Below are 14,755 nucleotides of genomic sequence, written 5' to 3' on the forward strand. Positions count from 1 at the left end.
GGGTGAAAATAACATCATATGTTTCTTCAAATTTTCAGCGAAGTGTCATTCTCCGCCTTCACTCTGGCATTTGTCAGAAACAGCACAGAAACAATATTAGCAAAATGTTGCAAATTTTTTAAAGATGATTTTGAGCACCAAGGCATGGAGCCAAAAACCTTAAAAAAAAAAAAAAAGGGGGCCACTGGAACATGACGACCATGAAAAGAAAATGACCCATCTCTTGGAAATTCCCTAAAACACAAGTCAGCAAATCTTCAACAGAAGACTGAACTCCTAATCTTCTCGTGGTAATTTACCCCACAGTGCCCTTTACTAAGCCATATTTTTAAAACTGCAGTTGGCCAGCATCTGATATGGTGGATTCATTATCAAGACCCACTCCCGTGCCCAAAACACGAAGGCTTTTTTTTATGAACACAGCAGGGCTATCTCAAAAAAAGTCTTTTCCAGGAACGTCTAGGTCAACTGGCAAAGCAGACTTACTGAAAGAACCTCCACAGTATGGCCTCTGGATGCTCTGTTAACCCAGAACTGAAACCATTCTTGAAGCCCACACCTCAGATAAAGATTAGACAGGACTACAAAACAAAAAATAATACATGTGACGAACATGCTTCTTTGCTCAATCAGATAAAAAAAAAATGAGACCAAATGAGCAGCTCCTGTCCAAAAGCAGGATGAGAAGGCAGAAGAGACAGGAACTGGTGGAATGGACACAGGGAACCAGAGTGGAAAGGGGGAGTGTGCTGTCACATTGTGGGGATTGCAACCAGTGTCACAAAACAGTATATGTATAAATTTTTGAATGAGAAATTATCTTGAGCTGTAAACTTTCACCTAAAGCATAATAAAACAAAGCCTTTTTTTTCTCTAAAGCACTATGAAAAGGATAGTGCTTATGTAACTTTACAGTTACAAGTTTCAAAAACATTTTCCCATACTTTGTCTTATTTGATACTTAAAATTGATGATCATTAATAAGGTTTACTTTGGTTAGGCTCTGAGAATTTTTTTTTCTTTTTGACGTTCTAGACTCTTTCCTGTGAAATGTGAAACACATCCAGAGAAACTTCTGTGCTGACATTAACTTTGAGAGTCACCGCTTGCATATCCTACCACATCTCTCAAACTTTTCCTCTGCTGAAAATAATCTCACCTTTACAAAAATACATCTGCTTTAGGACCCAAGGAAACCCTGGTGGCATGGTGGTTCAGAGCTACGGCTGCTAACTGAAAGACTGGCAGTTCGAATCCACCAGGTGCTCCTCGGAAACCCTATGGGGCAGTTCTACTCTGTCCTATATGGTCGCTATGAGTCAGAATCGACTCAACAGCAATGGGTTTTTTTTTTTTTTTAGAACTCAAACCCATTCAAGGACATGTGAGAACATAAAATAAAATTCCCAGAACACGGTATAAATCAAATATACATACAGAAACACACATGTCAGCTTTACAAAAGCACATCCAATAATTTGTTTAATCCCCTTTAAAACTGGAGGAAAAAACTAGTACTCCTGATCAGGGACAGAGTTTCACCAAGTTCATATTAACTGCTTAAACTCTGACCACCGAGTAGGGGGAAATCACAGGGTGTGTCACACGATCAGGGGATTTCAAATAAGCTTCGACTAAATGAACACATTCTTCAAAAAGCACAGGAGGAGCTGGTGACTGCATTTCAGAGGCACAAAAGAAAATAGCAAGAGACGTGAGCTCCAGCCAAAGTGGAAAGTGGCAAAAACAATCTGCCACCACTGCACGGGCTGCTCAGCAGTCTTTCCTGGAGGCCGAAAGCAGCAGCAGAGCCTTGGAAAGCTGCTGAGCAGGAACAAACAGGGCCACAAGTCACCAGTGATTGCTCCTTTCTGTCAAGCTTTCCTGGGGACGTTTTAGTTAGATCTGAAGTCTGACAGTTCGCCCTGGGCACTTTATGTCACAAAGGGTAAGACGGACTCACAAAAAAGGGTTTCTCTCCTAGGCCTCAGGGTTTAGCCTAGAAGTAAAAATCTTGGTTTCTGAATGCGAATGCTGATCCAGGCAAAACCTGATGTAGCTGAACACCTCCAGAGAATGTTCCACTGGCCCTTTCTCCTCCCCACACTTCTGCTCCTTGCTTTCCTCAATCCAAGTAATTAATTCACTTGGTGGTTCTTCTGTTTTCTTTATCCCTCTCATTTTTTCTCTTCCTTCTTTCAACCCTGGACCTCCTCACTTCCTCAGATAACACTGCCCGGATTCTAACCAGGAGGTCTGGCTTCCGGCAGCAGGAGCAGAGTGTCTTTTACCTGCCCATCTTAATAGCTGACAACGGGCAGCCAGCACTGAGCAGCACGGCCACGCTAACTGTCCAGGTGTGCAGCTGTGATGACGATGGCCACATCATGTCCTGCAGTCCCGAGGCCTACATGCTCCCAGTCAGTTTGAGCCGGGGCGCCCTCATCGCCATCCTGGCCTGCATCTTTGTCCTACTGGGTGAGTAAGTGGCTCCTTTCCTATTCTGTGGGTCCTGCCAGTGCTTACTTAGACCTCAGTCAGTTATCATCATCCTAACACAGCTACTCAGAGGTGGTCTTCCACACTGTGCTTACTGAAAAGTGTACAGTGGGGCTGGGAAAGTGCAAAGAAACAGAAAATACTCCTTTCTTTCAAGGAACCCATGGCCTCTTTGGCAAGATCAGCGCACAGGTAGTTAGCAAGCACCTACTATGTGCTGGGGCACTGTGCTAGGTGCTGGGATCAGTAAGACAGACATATCCTAGCCTTCTCAAAATTGACTTCTGAACGAATTCAGTTCATCTTGACATCACAGAACCAAAATACAACTTTGAAAAAAAAAACCGTGGACAGGACATGATGGCCATTTTTTCTAGCCCTTCATTTCAGATAAGTAGTAGCTAAACACAAAGAGGTGACAAACCCCAGAGGCAGAGCCAGGACTGAGACACCTGCAGGCCCCACACTGTGCACCCCTGTGCCCAGCGGCACTACCCTACTCCTAAATGTTCATCCCCAGGTTCTAGAATCACAAACCGCCAACCAGGACAGCAGGAGTTCTACTCTGAGCAATCCTACCTGTTCTGTGGCACACTGCCCTAACACAATGACCATCTACACCTGTCAGAGGATGTGCGGGGTGATGCCTCTCTGCTTCTGAAACCTTGTGAATGTCATCATAGACAGAAAAGGCCACTACTAGCCAAGGAAGCAAAACCTGCTTGTACTTAGAGAACAGAAGGCAGGCTATACCTGAGGTATGTTAGGATGAGACGATCCTCTCGTACTCTTGCACCAGTCAACAGCTGGTCAAATTAAGGCAGCTTCAACCTGTGTTACGGGAATAGAGAAAAAGGAATCATTGTTTGGCTGCGCCCTATGTTCAACACACTGTCTGTACTAGACACTTTACCCTGAGAACAAACAGTATTCTAGCAATGCTGCAAAAGTGGCTATGAGAAGGAAAATAACTTGCTAAGTGGTCAGGCCAGGCCTCAGACCAAAGCCCTGGGAGAAACTCACTGTCCTCTACCAAGACAAACATCAGGCATCTCCTGAGTTCTGTTCTCAAACTCTGTCCAGGCTCTAGGCTATTTCTGTTTTCATGGCAACTGGAAGTCAGGCTCTGTATTTTAGTCACGGCAGTATGTTTCAATATTCCAGTTCCAGAAAGATTCCCAGACCCCAGATCATCTTTGCCTTTCCAGTAGCTTTTGATGCCTTCTCTTTGCTTTTGTGTTCACGTTCATCATTTTCCACGATCAGAGGCCTATGCTGTCATTATGTGCTAGGGCAATGTGCCGGGCAATGTGGTTAGCCCTTACCAGGGGCTCATGAGCTATGACCAGGGCATCTGGGGACATGCTATAAGGGAGAATGCTGCTGTGGCACAGGTACTTTAAACTTGACAACTAACAGAGCAGTACCTGAAGAAAACCATAAAATAAGGAAAGTTTGAATTCTGGCAAGCTCCCACCTCCACTCAGAGCTTGCTCCCCTTCATAAGTAGCTTCTCTCCCCACCTTCATCCCACCATCCAGGTGCTCTGACACCACTGTTAGGCCACTGACTACCGCCAACTCTAACACCTCATGCACGCACTCCTTAACTGTGCTCTAACTAAAAGGTCGGTAGTTCTGATCCACCAGGTGCTCCTTGGAAATGCTATGGGGCAGTACTGCTCTGTCCTACAGGATCACTATGAGTCGGAATTGACTCGACAGCTACGGGTATAAGCACAGTGCCTGGCCTTTCCACCCTCCTTGTATCAAAATACCCATTTCCTTTGTCCTTTGCCCACAGAAGACTCCTCTAAAATAATTCACTCTTTCCACAAGTAGTTACTGAGTACCTGTTATATGCTAGGCACTGGTTAAAGTGCTAGAGAAAGCAGTGAACAAAACAGATTAAAATCCTTACCAGCAAGCGATTTACATTCTCACGAAGAGACAGGCAATACACATGTAAGTGAATGTACACATTTATGTATCAGATGGTGCTAAGTGTCACAGTGAAAGGAAGAGGTAAGGGTGTCCCGGGGAGGGGTAGGGGCTATGGAGTAGGTACCTTTTTAAATAGGGTGGTCAGGGAAGACTTCACTAGTAAGGAAGCCTTTGAGTAGAGATGTGAAGGAAGTGATGGAGTGAGCCATGTGAATTTCTAGGGGAATAAGCTGTCTGGGGGCATTCACACCCATCCCGAGCATTATGGACATCTAACAAGGAGGAGTGACTAAATAGGGCCCAGTTTGCTTCTGCTAATGAAATAAAAAGGAGCGAGTGAAAGGGCACTATTGGGCTGAGGATCCTTCCTTTCTCCTTTCAAATCACGCTGTGAGGCAGCTACCCAGCTCTTTCTATGTAAGACCACTTGGGCAATTGTTTACTACCTCCATACCCCGTGCTTTAAAAAAAGAAAAACCTAAACCAACTCTTAAACACAAAAAAATAACTGTACATATATCCCAACTCTTCTGATTAAATTTATCTACAGCATATGTATCTTGCTTAGAGAAAAGATGATTTACTACATTAAAAAAAAAATTTTTTTTTTTTAATGTTACTCAATATAAGAGAAATCCTAACTTCCTATGAGGGAAAAAAGCAAAACACTTGACATTTAAATGAGAATAGACATGCAGATATTCACATGTGTCATCCTTGATCCCATGTTCACCTCTACACCAAGAGACTGAGTGAGATCAAAGAAAGAAGTTCCTGATGGAGCCAAATGTCAGCACTTGGATGAATTTTTAGGTATGCCTGTAGAATATGCTTCCAAAAAACACTTTAATGTACAAGATGTGGTTTCATTTTGTTGTTTTAGTTCAGTTCTACATGAAGAGGGATGTAGTATAAATAACTGACCTTTCTAAGTCCTTGGATCCCTGGTATCAGAGCAAGTTGTTCAGGTTTCTGGCCCCTGTCTGTATTGAAAAATAAAACCTTCCTGCAATTCCATGAGTGTCCATACGGTGGCACTGAGAGCCCTTGATTACAGAACAGTACAACCTACAAACCGGCACCTCGGAGAAATTTCCGGACTGCCTGTCTCTCCTTCTCTCTTTGCAAAATGCCTACTTTATAAGTTCACCCTGGCCCACAAAGAACAGAAGGAGCCATTGGTACAGAAGGACTGCTTTTAAGAGGCTGGCAAGGAGAAGGCTCACTGGTGGAAGTAGTATGCAAAGGACAATTATTTCATCACTCCCAAGCCCATTATGCCATGTCTTTTGAATTGTGCCAAGTGGATAGACTGTTTTCAGGAGCTAAATTGAGCAGAACTATTGTAAAATCCTCACAGATTTAAGCATTCTTAGCTTTAGGCCTCACCTATAAGAATGCATGCCCAATGCACATAAAAGTACAATTCATAAAGCTACTTAAGGCTTGAATTGCAGTTGAGTCTTTTAACAAAATACTACATTTTGTGGACAATACTTTTTAATTCTGACTTTGCAGGGTTTTTTTTTTTTTTCATTTTTTCAGGTCTCAAACATATATTTAAAAAAAAAAAAAACCTGTTGCCATTAAGTCAATACCGACTCATAGTGACCCCACGTATCTACTTCCTAGAAAATCTCACAGGCCCTAAGCACTGTGCGTATACCTGTAGCTGTCGCATCAATTCTGACTCATAGCGACCCTGAAGGACAAAGCAGAACTGCCCCATAGCATTTCCAAGAAGCACCTGGTGGATCCAAACTACCGACCTTTTAGTTAGCAGCCATAGCTCTTAACCACTACACCACTAGGGTTCCCACTGTGCCTACAATACCTAAAAAAAAAAAAAAAAAAACCATAGAATTCTCTTCTGCCAATGACTTATAGCATTTTCAGCTGACTTAAAACATTTTTTCCCAAAAATCTGATTTTCAGGGCATTAAGCAATACTTTTTATTTAAATCAAATTATCTAAAAAGTAAGACATATAGCAATCTTCTTTTTCAAGAAATGGACCAGTTCTATAAAATCCATCACCATCAGAATGCTCTCCAACAAGTACTCAAATACTTTTCTAATCTTGCTTCCTAGCATTTTCCAAACTACTACCCCTATCTGCTCCTGACTTTATCTCTGTGAAGCTTTTCCTAGCCCCCCAGGCAGAATAGCAGGCCTTGCCTCTGTGCTCTTTTGACAACACTTATAACTCTGCAGGAGCCTTGGTAATGCAGTGGTTAAGCTGCTAACTAAAAGGCTAGGCAGGAGAAAGATGTGGCAGTCTGCTTCTGCAAAGATTACAACCTCATAAACCCTAAGGGGCAGTTCTACTCTGTCCCATAGGTTCCCTATGAGTCAGAATCAACTTGAAGGCAATCGGCATTTGTTGTTTGTTTGTTTTAACTCTTTGATAGCCCTTTTCACTTCTGGCTTGTATTATTAGTGTGTCAACAATCTGTTTACATAGCAAACTCTTAGAAAAGAAACTATGTCATATTCAACCCTACTTCCTCAGTGCCTGAAAAACGTTTGGTTTTACTAACTGTTTACTGAATCTCACAAACACAACATGTTCACTTAGAATCCTTTCTCTCCAACCTACATCCACCCAAATCACACTCCAGCCTTCAATGTCCAGTCCAAGACCCCATTCCTTAAAGCCCTATTAGTCTCTTTCTCTGAAATCCCATAATCCTTATAGACCAAGCCCCATATTCTTCCACAGACAGAAAATATAAAAGAGTATATAACTGTTTCCTGTGTACACACATCTTGTCTCCCAAACTACTATGGAAAGTATTAGGTACTAATTGCAATTTACAAAAAGTTCATTCTACATTCAAATTTTTAAAGAATTATTCCTCTGAGTTTTATTAGTCAGTCCTTAAACTGTTACTGCTCATGACTATACTCATTTTTTTCTTCCCCATGGATAAACTGGAGTCTCATTTTGCAGTGTTGTCAAGCTGTCATTGTTCACCAGCTGTAACAAAGCACACCAGAAAAAAAAAAAAAAAATCAATAGCAGGTCTACAGCTCAAACCTCAACACACTTCCTGGAAAACGTTTGCAGTCACAGAGATAAACAGTTCAATGGGATTATCTCTATCTCTCCTTTAAAACCCAGTGGAACACATCCTGGGGAGGAGGGGGAGGAATGCATTTGCTGGGATAAAATTTTATCTAAACCTGCAAGGGCGCATCTAACAGCATGGTGTTTCTTTGATAACATGATGAATTATATAAAATGTCACTGCTCATTCCCTCCCTTGTATGAACATCATTGGATTCAGAAAGTCAGAACAACCTCTCTAATGGAAGGCTTTTCTGGGAAATCTGAGGTTATTGAACAGGGGTCACTGATGCTCTCTCATATATTTGGAGATGGTATAAAAAGACTGACTTTGGCTCATATTTAGCATATGAGTCTATATGCATATGCACTAGCATATTATATAAAGTAGAATCCTATTATGATGCTAATGTAGGAAAGGATTGCACCTACATAATAAGACTTCCACATTACAATAACAAAAATGTACATTCATTTTTACATAGTCAGAGAACATGATCTAATCTAACTCCATGGTAGGCAGTAGTGCTTTGTTAATAGGATTTGATGTTGGATGGCTGGGTGTGTATGCACACACACAGACACACACGCTATTTCAATGAGATAAGCTAATGCAGAGACTTTAAATGCAACTTCCAATTGAATCACCTGCCAAAAACATAGGGCTTCCTTGGCCCACACACTACCAAGCCTTTCTCCTCAGCATATTTATCTTCCCGTTCCTCAATCTGACAGGACAGGTAGAGTGAGAAAGACGAGGGATTAATACAGAACGCGTGGTTTAAAATTGCCATGTCTCTGAGTTCACCATTCAGTAAACTAGTTTTCCATATATTTGGTTATTCAAGATTTTTCTATCACTGGTACACGCTGCCAAGTCTCACGAGTAAACAGCCTGTCCTGTTTCTTGCAGTGCTGGTACTGCTCATCTTGTCCCTGAGGCGGCACCGGAAGCAGCCCTACATCATCGATGACGAGGAGAACATCCACGAAAACATCGTCCGCTATGACGACGAGGGCGGCGGCGAGGAGGACACGGAGGCCTTTGACATCGCAGCCATGTGGAACCCGCGGGAGGCGCAGACGGGCACCGCCACCAAGACGCGGCAGGACATGCTGCCCGAGATCGAGAGCCTGTCCCGCTACGTGCCTCAGACGTGCGCTGTGAGCAGCACCGTCCACAGCTACGTGCTGGCCAAGCTCTACGAGGCCGACATGGACCTGTGGGCTCCGCCCTTCGACTCCCTCCAGACGTACATGTTCGAGGGCGACGGCTCCGTGGCAGGCTCACTGAGCTCCCTGCAGTCAGCCACATCAGACTCAGAGCAGAGCTTCGACTTCCTCACGGACTGGGGGCCCCGCTTCCGGAAGCTGGCGGAACTCTATGGGGCAGCGGAGGGGCCAGCACCTCTGTGGTGACGGAAGCCGGGAGGTGCACGTCCCAAACCAGGCACGTTCTCAGCAGATGCTTCGCGGTCGAGGTGCAGCCTAACCCACGAGCAATACGGTGCTGGAGAGTGAGAATGGGGTGAGCGGGGCGAACAGGGCTCTCTCTAGGTCAGCTTTACTTGGTTAGGTTAAGTTAAAGAATCAAAAGGAAACACAAAGAGGAGAGCAAAATCTCCAATTCCTTTTTTCTCTCTCTCCCTTTTTGTTTCATGACCGTGTGTTCCAAGGCTTGGAGTCCCAGGTGTTACGGCATGCTTGGTTTTTCTTTGCCAGTCACCAAGGCCTTTACCACTCTGCCACCACAAAGAGGCTCAGTCTTAAATACCGATTGCCGTGGAGTTGATTTCAACTCATAGTGACTCCATTGGACAGAGTAGAACTGCCCCATAGTGTTTCCAAGGCTGTAATCTTTATGGAAGCAGACTGCCAGGTCTCCCTCCCACAGAGCAGCTGGTGGGTTCCAACCACTGGACCTTTTGGTTAGTAGCCAAGCATTTTAACCCCTGCACCATCAGGTGTCCCTCAGATCTTAAATACAGAGGTGGAAATTGGAAGCAGATAAAAAGTCCTCCTCTCATCATATCCGTTTTCTATCTTATTAAATTTACCTTTTGAGAGTTTTACTGGCTCATCAAACCGCAGAAACCAACCCACACAAAAGAACACAGAAAAGTTGTTCCTTGGTGAGATTAACCTGTTTGTTCTGGGATGGATGGAATTTCTTTGAACCCTTCTGAGACGAAATTAAGATTGAATCAGCCTTGCATGGGGAAGGGGTAGGAGGGTGGGAGAAGGAAGAAGACATTGACTTTGTGCTCAAGTTTAATGGCTGAACCAAGAGTTGTTGGTATTACAAGTAACTCAGCTCCAAGTTAGAGTGCTCTTGTTCTCCTCTTAACTCTTTTAACTGTGCCCCTGACAAATTGTTCTGAATGAAACCAGAAAATCTGCCTCTTTTGCACTGTAGATGTCTCTTCCACGTGCCAAATGTGAAGATTAGATGCTACAAATGAAAGCCAAATAAAAAGAAGTAACTGATAAAAGCATGGGTTAGAGGGCTTTCCTAATCTGTGTGAGGTCAAACCCAAGGGATGTTTACATATTGTAGATAACCTACTTGAACAAAAATCAGTATTATAGAGAAGAAATGGGTGTAAGAAAATTACATGTATAAGTTTTGTATATTTGTTAATAAATTTGTTAATAAATATGATGTACTGCATCTCAGTACCTTAGCACTTCTTTTAATAAAAGTTAAATAGAAAGGAAAATCTACGGCAAATTTCTGTAATTGCTGAGAGGTTAGATGACTTTTCTGTGATCCTGATCTAGCCTCAGGTTCTTGGGGCTGGGGCTGGGACTGGTTCATAAGACAAGAGTAGTGGTGAAGAAGTATGAGGCTGGGCATTCTCTTTCAATCACCGACTACGTGAATGTTACGGTTCCTACTGTTAAGCTTTTAATGAATGCTCTCCCTGCACCCATTTCCAAAAAGAGACAAAGGATAGTTTAATGACACCAACAGTTCAATGGTGAGTTTAATCTGTACTTTCACTTTGTAAGAGGGTATTACACACAGCCATTAACAAGGCAGGCAGGCCGGCCGCTGTGCTACTTTAGGCTCTGTTCTCTTGGTAAATCCAGTATGTTCAACTCATCAACTTTTGATGAGCTCACAGAAGGCAGGAACCATATTTTATTCATCTTTCTTTTCCCCACAGTAGCTGGCAAAGACCTTTGCGTGCTCAGTAAGTATTTAGTGGCTAGATGATGCAGGTGATCTCTTTCTTTGACCTTTTGTTGCCAAAGGATATTTTACAAAGTAAGGACAAATTGTGAATAAAATACTTCATTTTCTGAGAGCCAGACAGCTTATTCCCCAGAAATCCACATAGTTCACTCCATCACTTCCTTCAGATCTCTGCTCAAAGGCCTCCTTCTGGTAAAGTCTTCCTTGACCACCCTATTTAATGTGTATCAGAATCACTTGGAGGACTTGTTAAACTATAGCTTGTTGGGCCCCACGCGGAGTTTCTGATTGGGTATCTACTGCTGTTGAGTCAATTCCAACTCATAGTGACCTTATAGGACAGAGTAGAACTGGTCCAGAGGGTTTCCAAGGCTGTAAATCTTTATGGAAGCAGACTGTCAACATCCTTCTCCCATGGAGCAGCTGGTAGGTTCAAAATGCCAACCTTTCTGGTTAGCAGCCAAGCGTCTTAACCACTACACCAGGGCCTCCCTTCTGATTGAGTAAAAAAAAATAAAAAAAAATAGATCTGGGGAAATTTGCATTTCTAACAAGTTCCCAGGTGATGCTGATGCTGCTGGTTCAGGGACCACACTGAGAATCTCAGAAGTATTAAACCAAAACCAAACCCAACCCAGTGCCGTCGAGTTAATTCCGACTCATAGCGACTCTACAGGACAGAGTAGAACTGCCCCCATAGAGTTTCCAAGGAGTGCCTGGTGGATTCGAACTGCCAGCCCTGTGGGTAACAGCGTAGCACTTAACCACTACCCCACCAGGGCTTCCCTCAGGTGTACAGTCACTCTGAGATATATGAAGGTTAATTATTAGCCCACTTGCAACAAGGCCCACAAACCCTTTCCCACTCTGAAAAGCAGCTCTGACATATCTTCTTTGAGGGTATAGTGTAATGTAAAAATAAACTTAGCAAAGCAAAAGCATGAACTCGGGTCCAAATTGGCCCTACAACATGCCCATTTTGTGAGTGTGGGCAAATTAACCTCTGTAACTTTCTCTCTACCCTTAGCCCTGAGGAGAATTTTGTGACTATTTCACTTTGTGTTACATGTGTTACAGCTGGGAACAGCTGTTACCCTATCCACAGGGGGTTATCATGCCCCACAGCCTGCAAATATTGTCCCGGTGATACGGGGCATGAAGTGATTAAACAGAATCTCCAGGAGCTTCAGTCCCTGGGAGGATGTTTAATGGTGTAATACAGGAAGTGGGAGGGAGGCCCAGAGAGCAAATCCATTTTCAGCTCACACTCTAAGCTGAAAGTGACTCCCCCCTCCAAATGAGGTTTAACATTCCCTTCCTGTTGCCACAGTTTGCCACAAATGCTGGACCCTCTGAAAAGAAAACATCACCACCACCAGACAGAATGCAGATGGTGTGGTCAGGGGAGGTATGAGAGCTGTAAATTTTTCAGCCATTTTTTGTTAACAGGTGAAGCTGTTGGGTTGTAATGTACGTGTTGGAGGGAAGCAGACACATCTGTAGAAATTAATTGATAAGACAGTCTGAAACTGCATTCTGAGCAAGAACACAAGCAAAGATTAAAAATTAGCAATGCACTCTCTGAATCAAAAAAGCAAAAAAAAAAAAAAAAGGCAAAAGCGAAGTGGTTCATACTGAAAAGAATCTATAAATCCTGAAAGTAAAAATCAAACAAGTCAAAATCACTGCAGGCACACCAATTCAGGGTTGTCACAAGTTCACTGAGGGTGCAGAAGTAGACCTTGGCATCAGAATGCACAGTTTCACCTTCATCGTGCTGGAACCACATGAACACAAGATATACTTTACAAGTTGTTCTCATTGCAGATCAACTCATTCTCAACAAATTCATTGTCATCTTCATAACAGAGTTAAAAGAACTTTCAGGATATTATGTATAAATACCTGGACCTGGTAGCCTTCAGCTTAATTGTTAAGGGTCAGGATCCTTAGATAGGGAATGGACAAAATTAGGTCAAGAGGCCGTCTATTAAAAATGCTCTATATATGAGGTTTATGTCTGTCTCTTGTGATTCATGCTATGGAAAAAAAAAAAATTGAGTACTTGAGTGTAATTACAACATCAACCCAAAACAGATTTTCTCTTAAATGACTTAACTGGGACAGGAAGCTGGCAAATCCTACCCCATCTGCATGACCACACCCTCAGTTTTGTAAAGACTGTCAGGTGGCTAATGATGAAGGAGTTTGGTCCACTCCTGTACTTTAGACACTGTGGACACCTTCCTGGTACCCATGATGCCAAGGACTTTACTTTCCACTCCCAGAAAACCTTAGACAACTTTGCTGGGAGTATACACTCTAAAGAACTAGTAAAGCAACCTACAGAATCGTTTCTTGTTTTTCAGTAGGGCTGAATCCTAGTTTTTCTTTTATTATTTCCATTACTTCCTCTTCCTCCTTACCACCTGTTTTGATCACCATTGCTGCATTAAAAAACCACTTCAAACTTAGTAGTATAAAACAACTACCGTTTTATCATGCTCACAGACTCTGTGGGTCAGGAATTCAGAAAGGATACATCAATGGCAGCTTGTCTCTGCTCCAGAATGTCTGCTTCCTCAGCTGAGAAGACTCAAACACCGGTGGTCATTCAAGAACTGGAAACTAATCGAAGGCTTGTTCGCTCACATGTCTGGTGGTTGATGCTGGCTATCGCCTAGGATTAGAAGGAGCTGCCAGTCAGAACCTCCCTGTGTGACGTCTTCACGGAGCTGCTTGGGCTTCCTCGCAGCATGGGGCTGGGTTCTAAATGTGGCCATCACAAGAAAACCAGGCAGAAGTTAACTCACCTTTTATGACTTAACTTCAGAAATCACATAGCATTACTTCCATGGTAGTCACAAGCCTCCCCATGTTGAATAAGATGGAACATAGACTTCACCTCTCAATGGGAAGGGTGTCAGAGCCATGATGTAAGAAGAAACAATATTGTGCCCATTGTTGGAAATGCAATCTGTCACATCATTTCTTCTTTTTATCTATCACACCTCCTCCCCCCACTACAGGAATCTGTTTTGGTTCCATTTCCTTCCTCTATTCCACTCCTCCTCTCTATAGAATACATTCATGTTCTGTAGGTATATTGCTCTTCTCTGAATTCCATTTTATCCCTGCCACACAGTACTTTCAGAAGTAAATGAATATGTTCATGAAAACACCTAACAAAATGTCTAGGAGACATGCAATATATTTTTTGGTTGGGTTCGGTTATAATTAACATACAATAAACTTCACAGATTCAAAGTATACAATTTGGTAAGTTTTCATATATGTATACATCCATTAAAATATCACTGCAATCAAGATAGTGAACGTATCTCACTTTTATGAAGTTTTCTAATGTTCCTCTATAATACCCCCTCCTGACCCACCCCCACCCCCAAGCAATCACTGATGTGCTTTTATCACTATAGTTTGCATTTTCTAGAGTTTTATGTAAGTGGAATCATATAGTATGTACTTTGGGGGGGGGGCTGGCTTCTTTCATTAAGTATAATTATTTTGAGAGTCATCAATGTTGCAATATGTATCAACAGTTAATTCCTTTTTATTTCTGTGAAGTATTCCATTGTATGGATATACTACAGTTTGTTTATTCATTGTTGGTGGACATTTGGTTTGTTTGCAGTTTGGGGCTATTACAAGTAAAGCTGCTATGAACACTTATTTCTGAGTTTTTATATGAACATATATTCCCTTTTCTCTTGGGTAGATACCTAGGAGTAGAATGGCTAGATCATATGGTAGGTGTTGTTTTTGTTTTTTAAACTGTAAATGGTTTTCCAAAGTGTTTTTACCATTTCACATTCCACTGGCATTGTAGGAGAGTTCCGGTTCCTCCACATCCTCGCCAACACTTGGTGTGGTCAGTAATTGTAGCCATTACGATCAAAGTGTAATAGTATTTCATTGTGGTTTTAGTTTGCATTGCCCTAATGATTAATGATGTTGAGCATCTTTTCATGTACTTATTTGCCATTTATATATGTTCTGTGGTGACTTATCCAGATATTTCACCCA

At 42.5% G+C, this 14,755-nt stretch overlaps 1 protein-coding gene across 1 annotated transcript in view; it reads left to right on the forward strand.

Annotated features, from left to right (window-relative positions):
• Window positions 1–8,931, forward strand: part of CDH20 (cadherin 20) — a 271,606-nt gene extending 262,675 nt beyond the window's left edge. The window contains exons 11-12 of the mRNA XM_049901553.1: window positions 2,227–2,478; window positions 8,426–8,931. Coding sequence (XP_049757510.1) covers window positions 2,227–2,478; window positions 8,426–8,931 — 758 coding nt within the window. The remainder of the gene's footprint in view (window positions 1–2,226; window positions 2,479–8,425) is intronic.
• The last annotated feature ends 5,824 nt before the right edge of the window (window positions 8,932–14,755 follow it).

Source organism: Elephas maximus, chromosome 11 (assembly GCF_024166365.1).
Source record: "Elephas maximus indicus isolate mEleMax1 chromosome 11, mEleMax1 primary haplotype, whole genome shotgun sequence".
In the NCBI taxonomy this organism is placed as follows: domain Eukaryota; kingdom Metazoa; phylum Chordata; class Mammalia; order Proboscidea; family Elephantidae; genus Elephas; species Elephas maximus.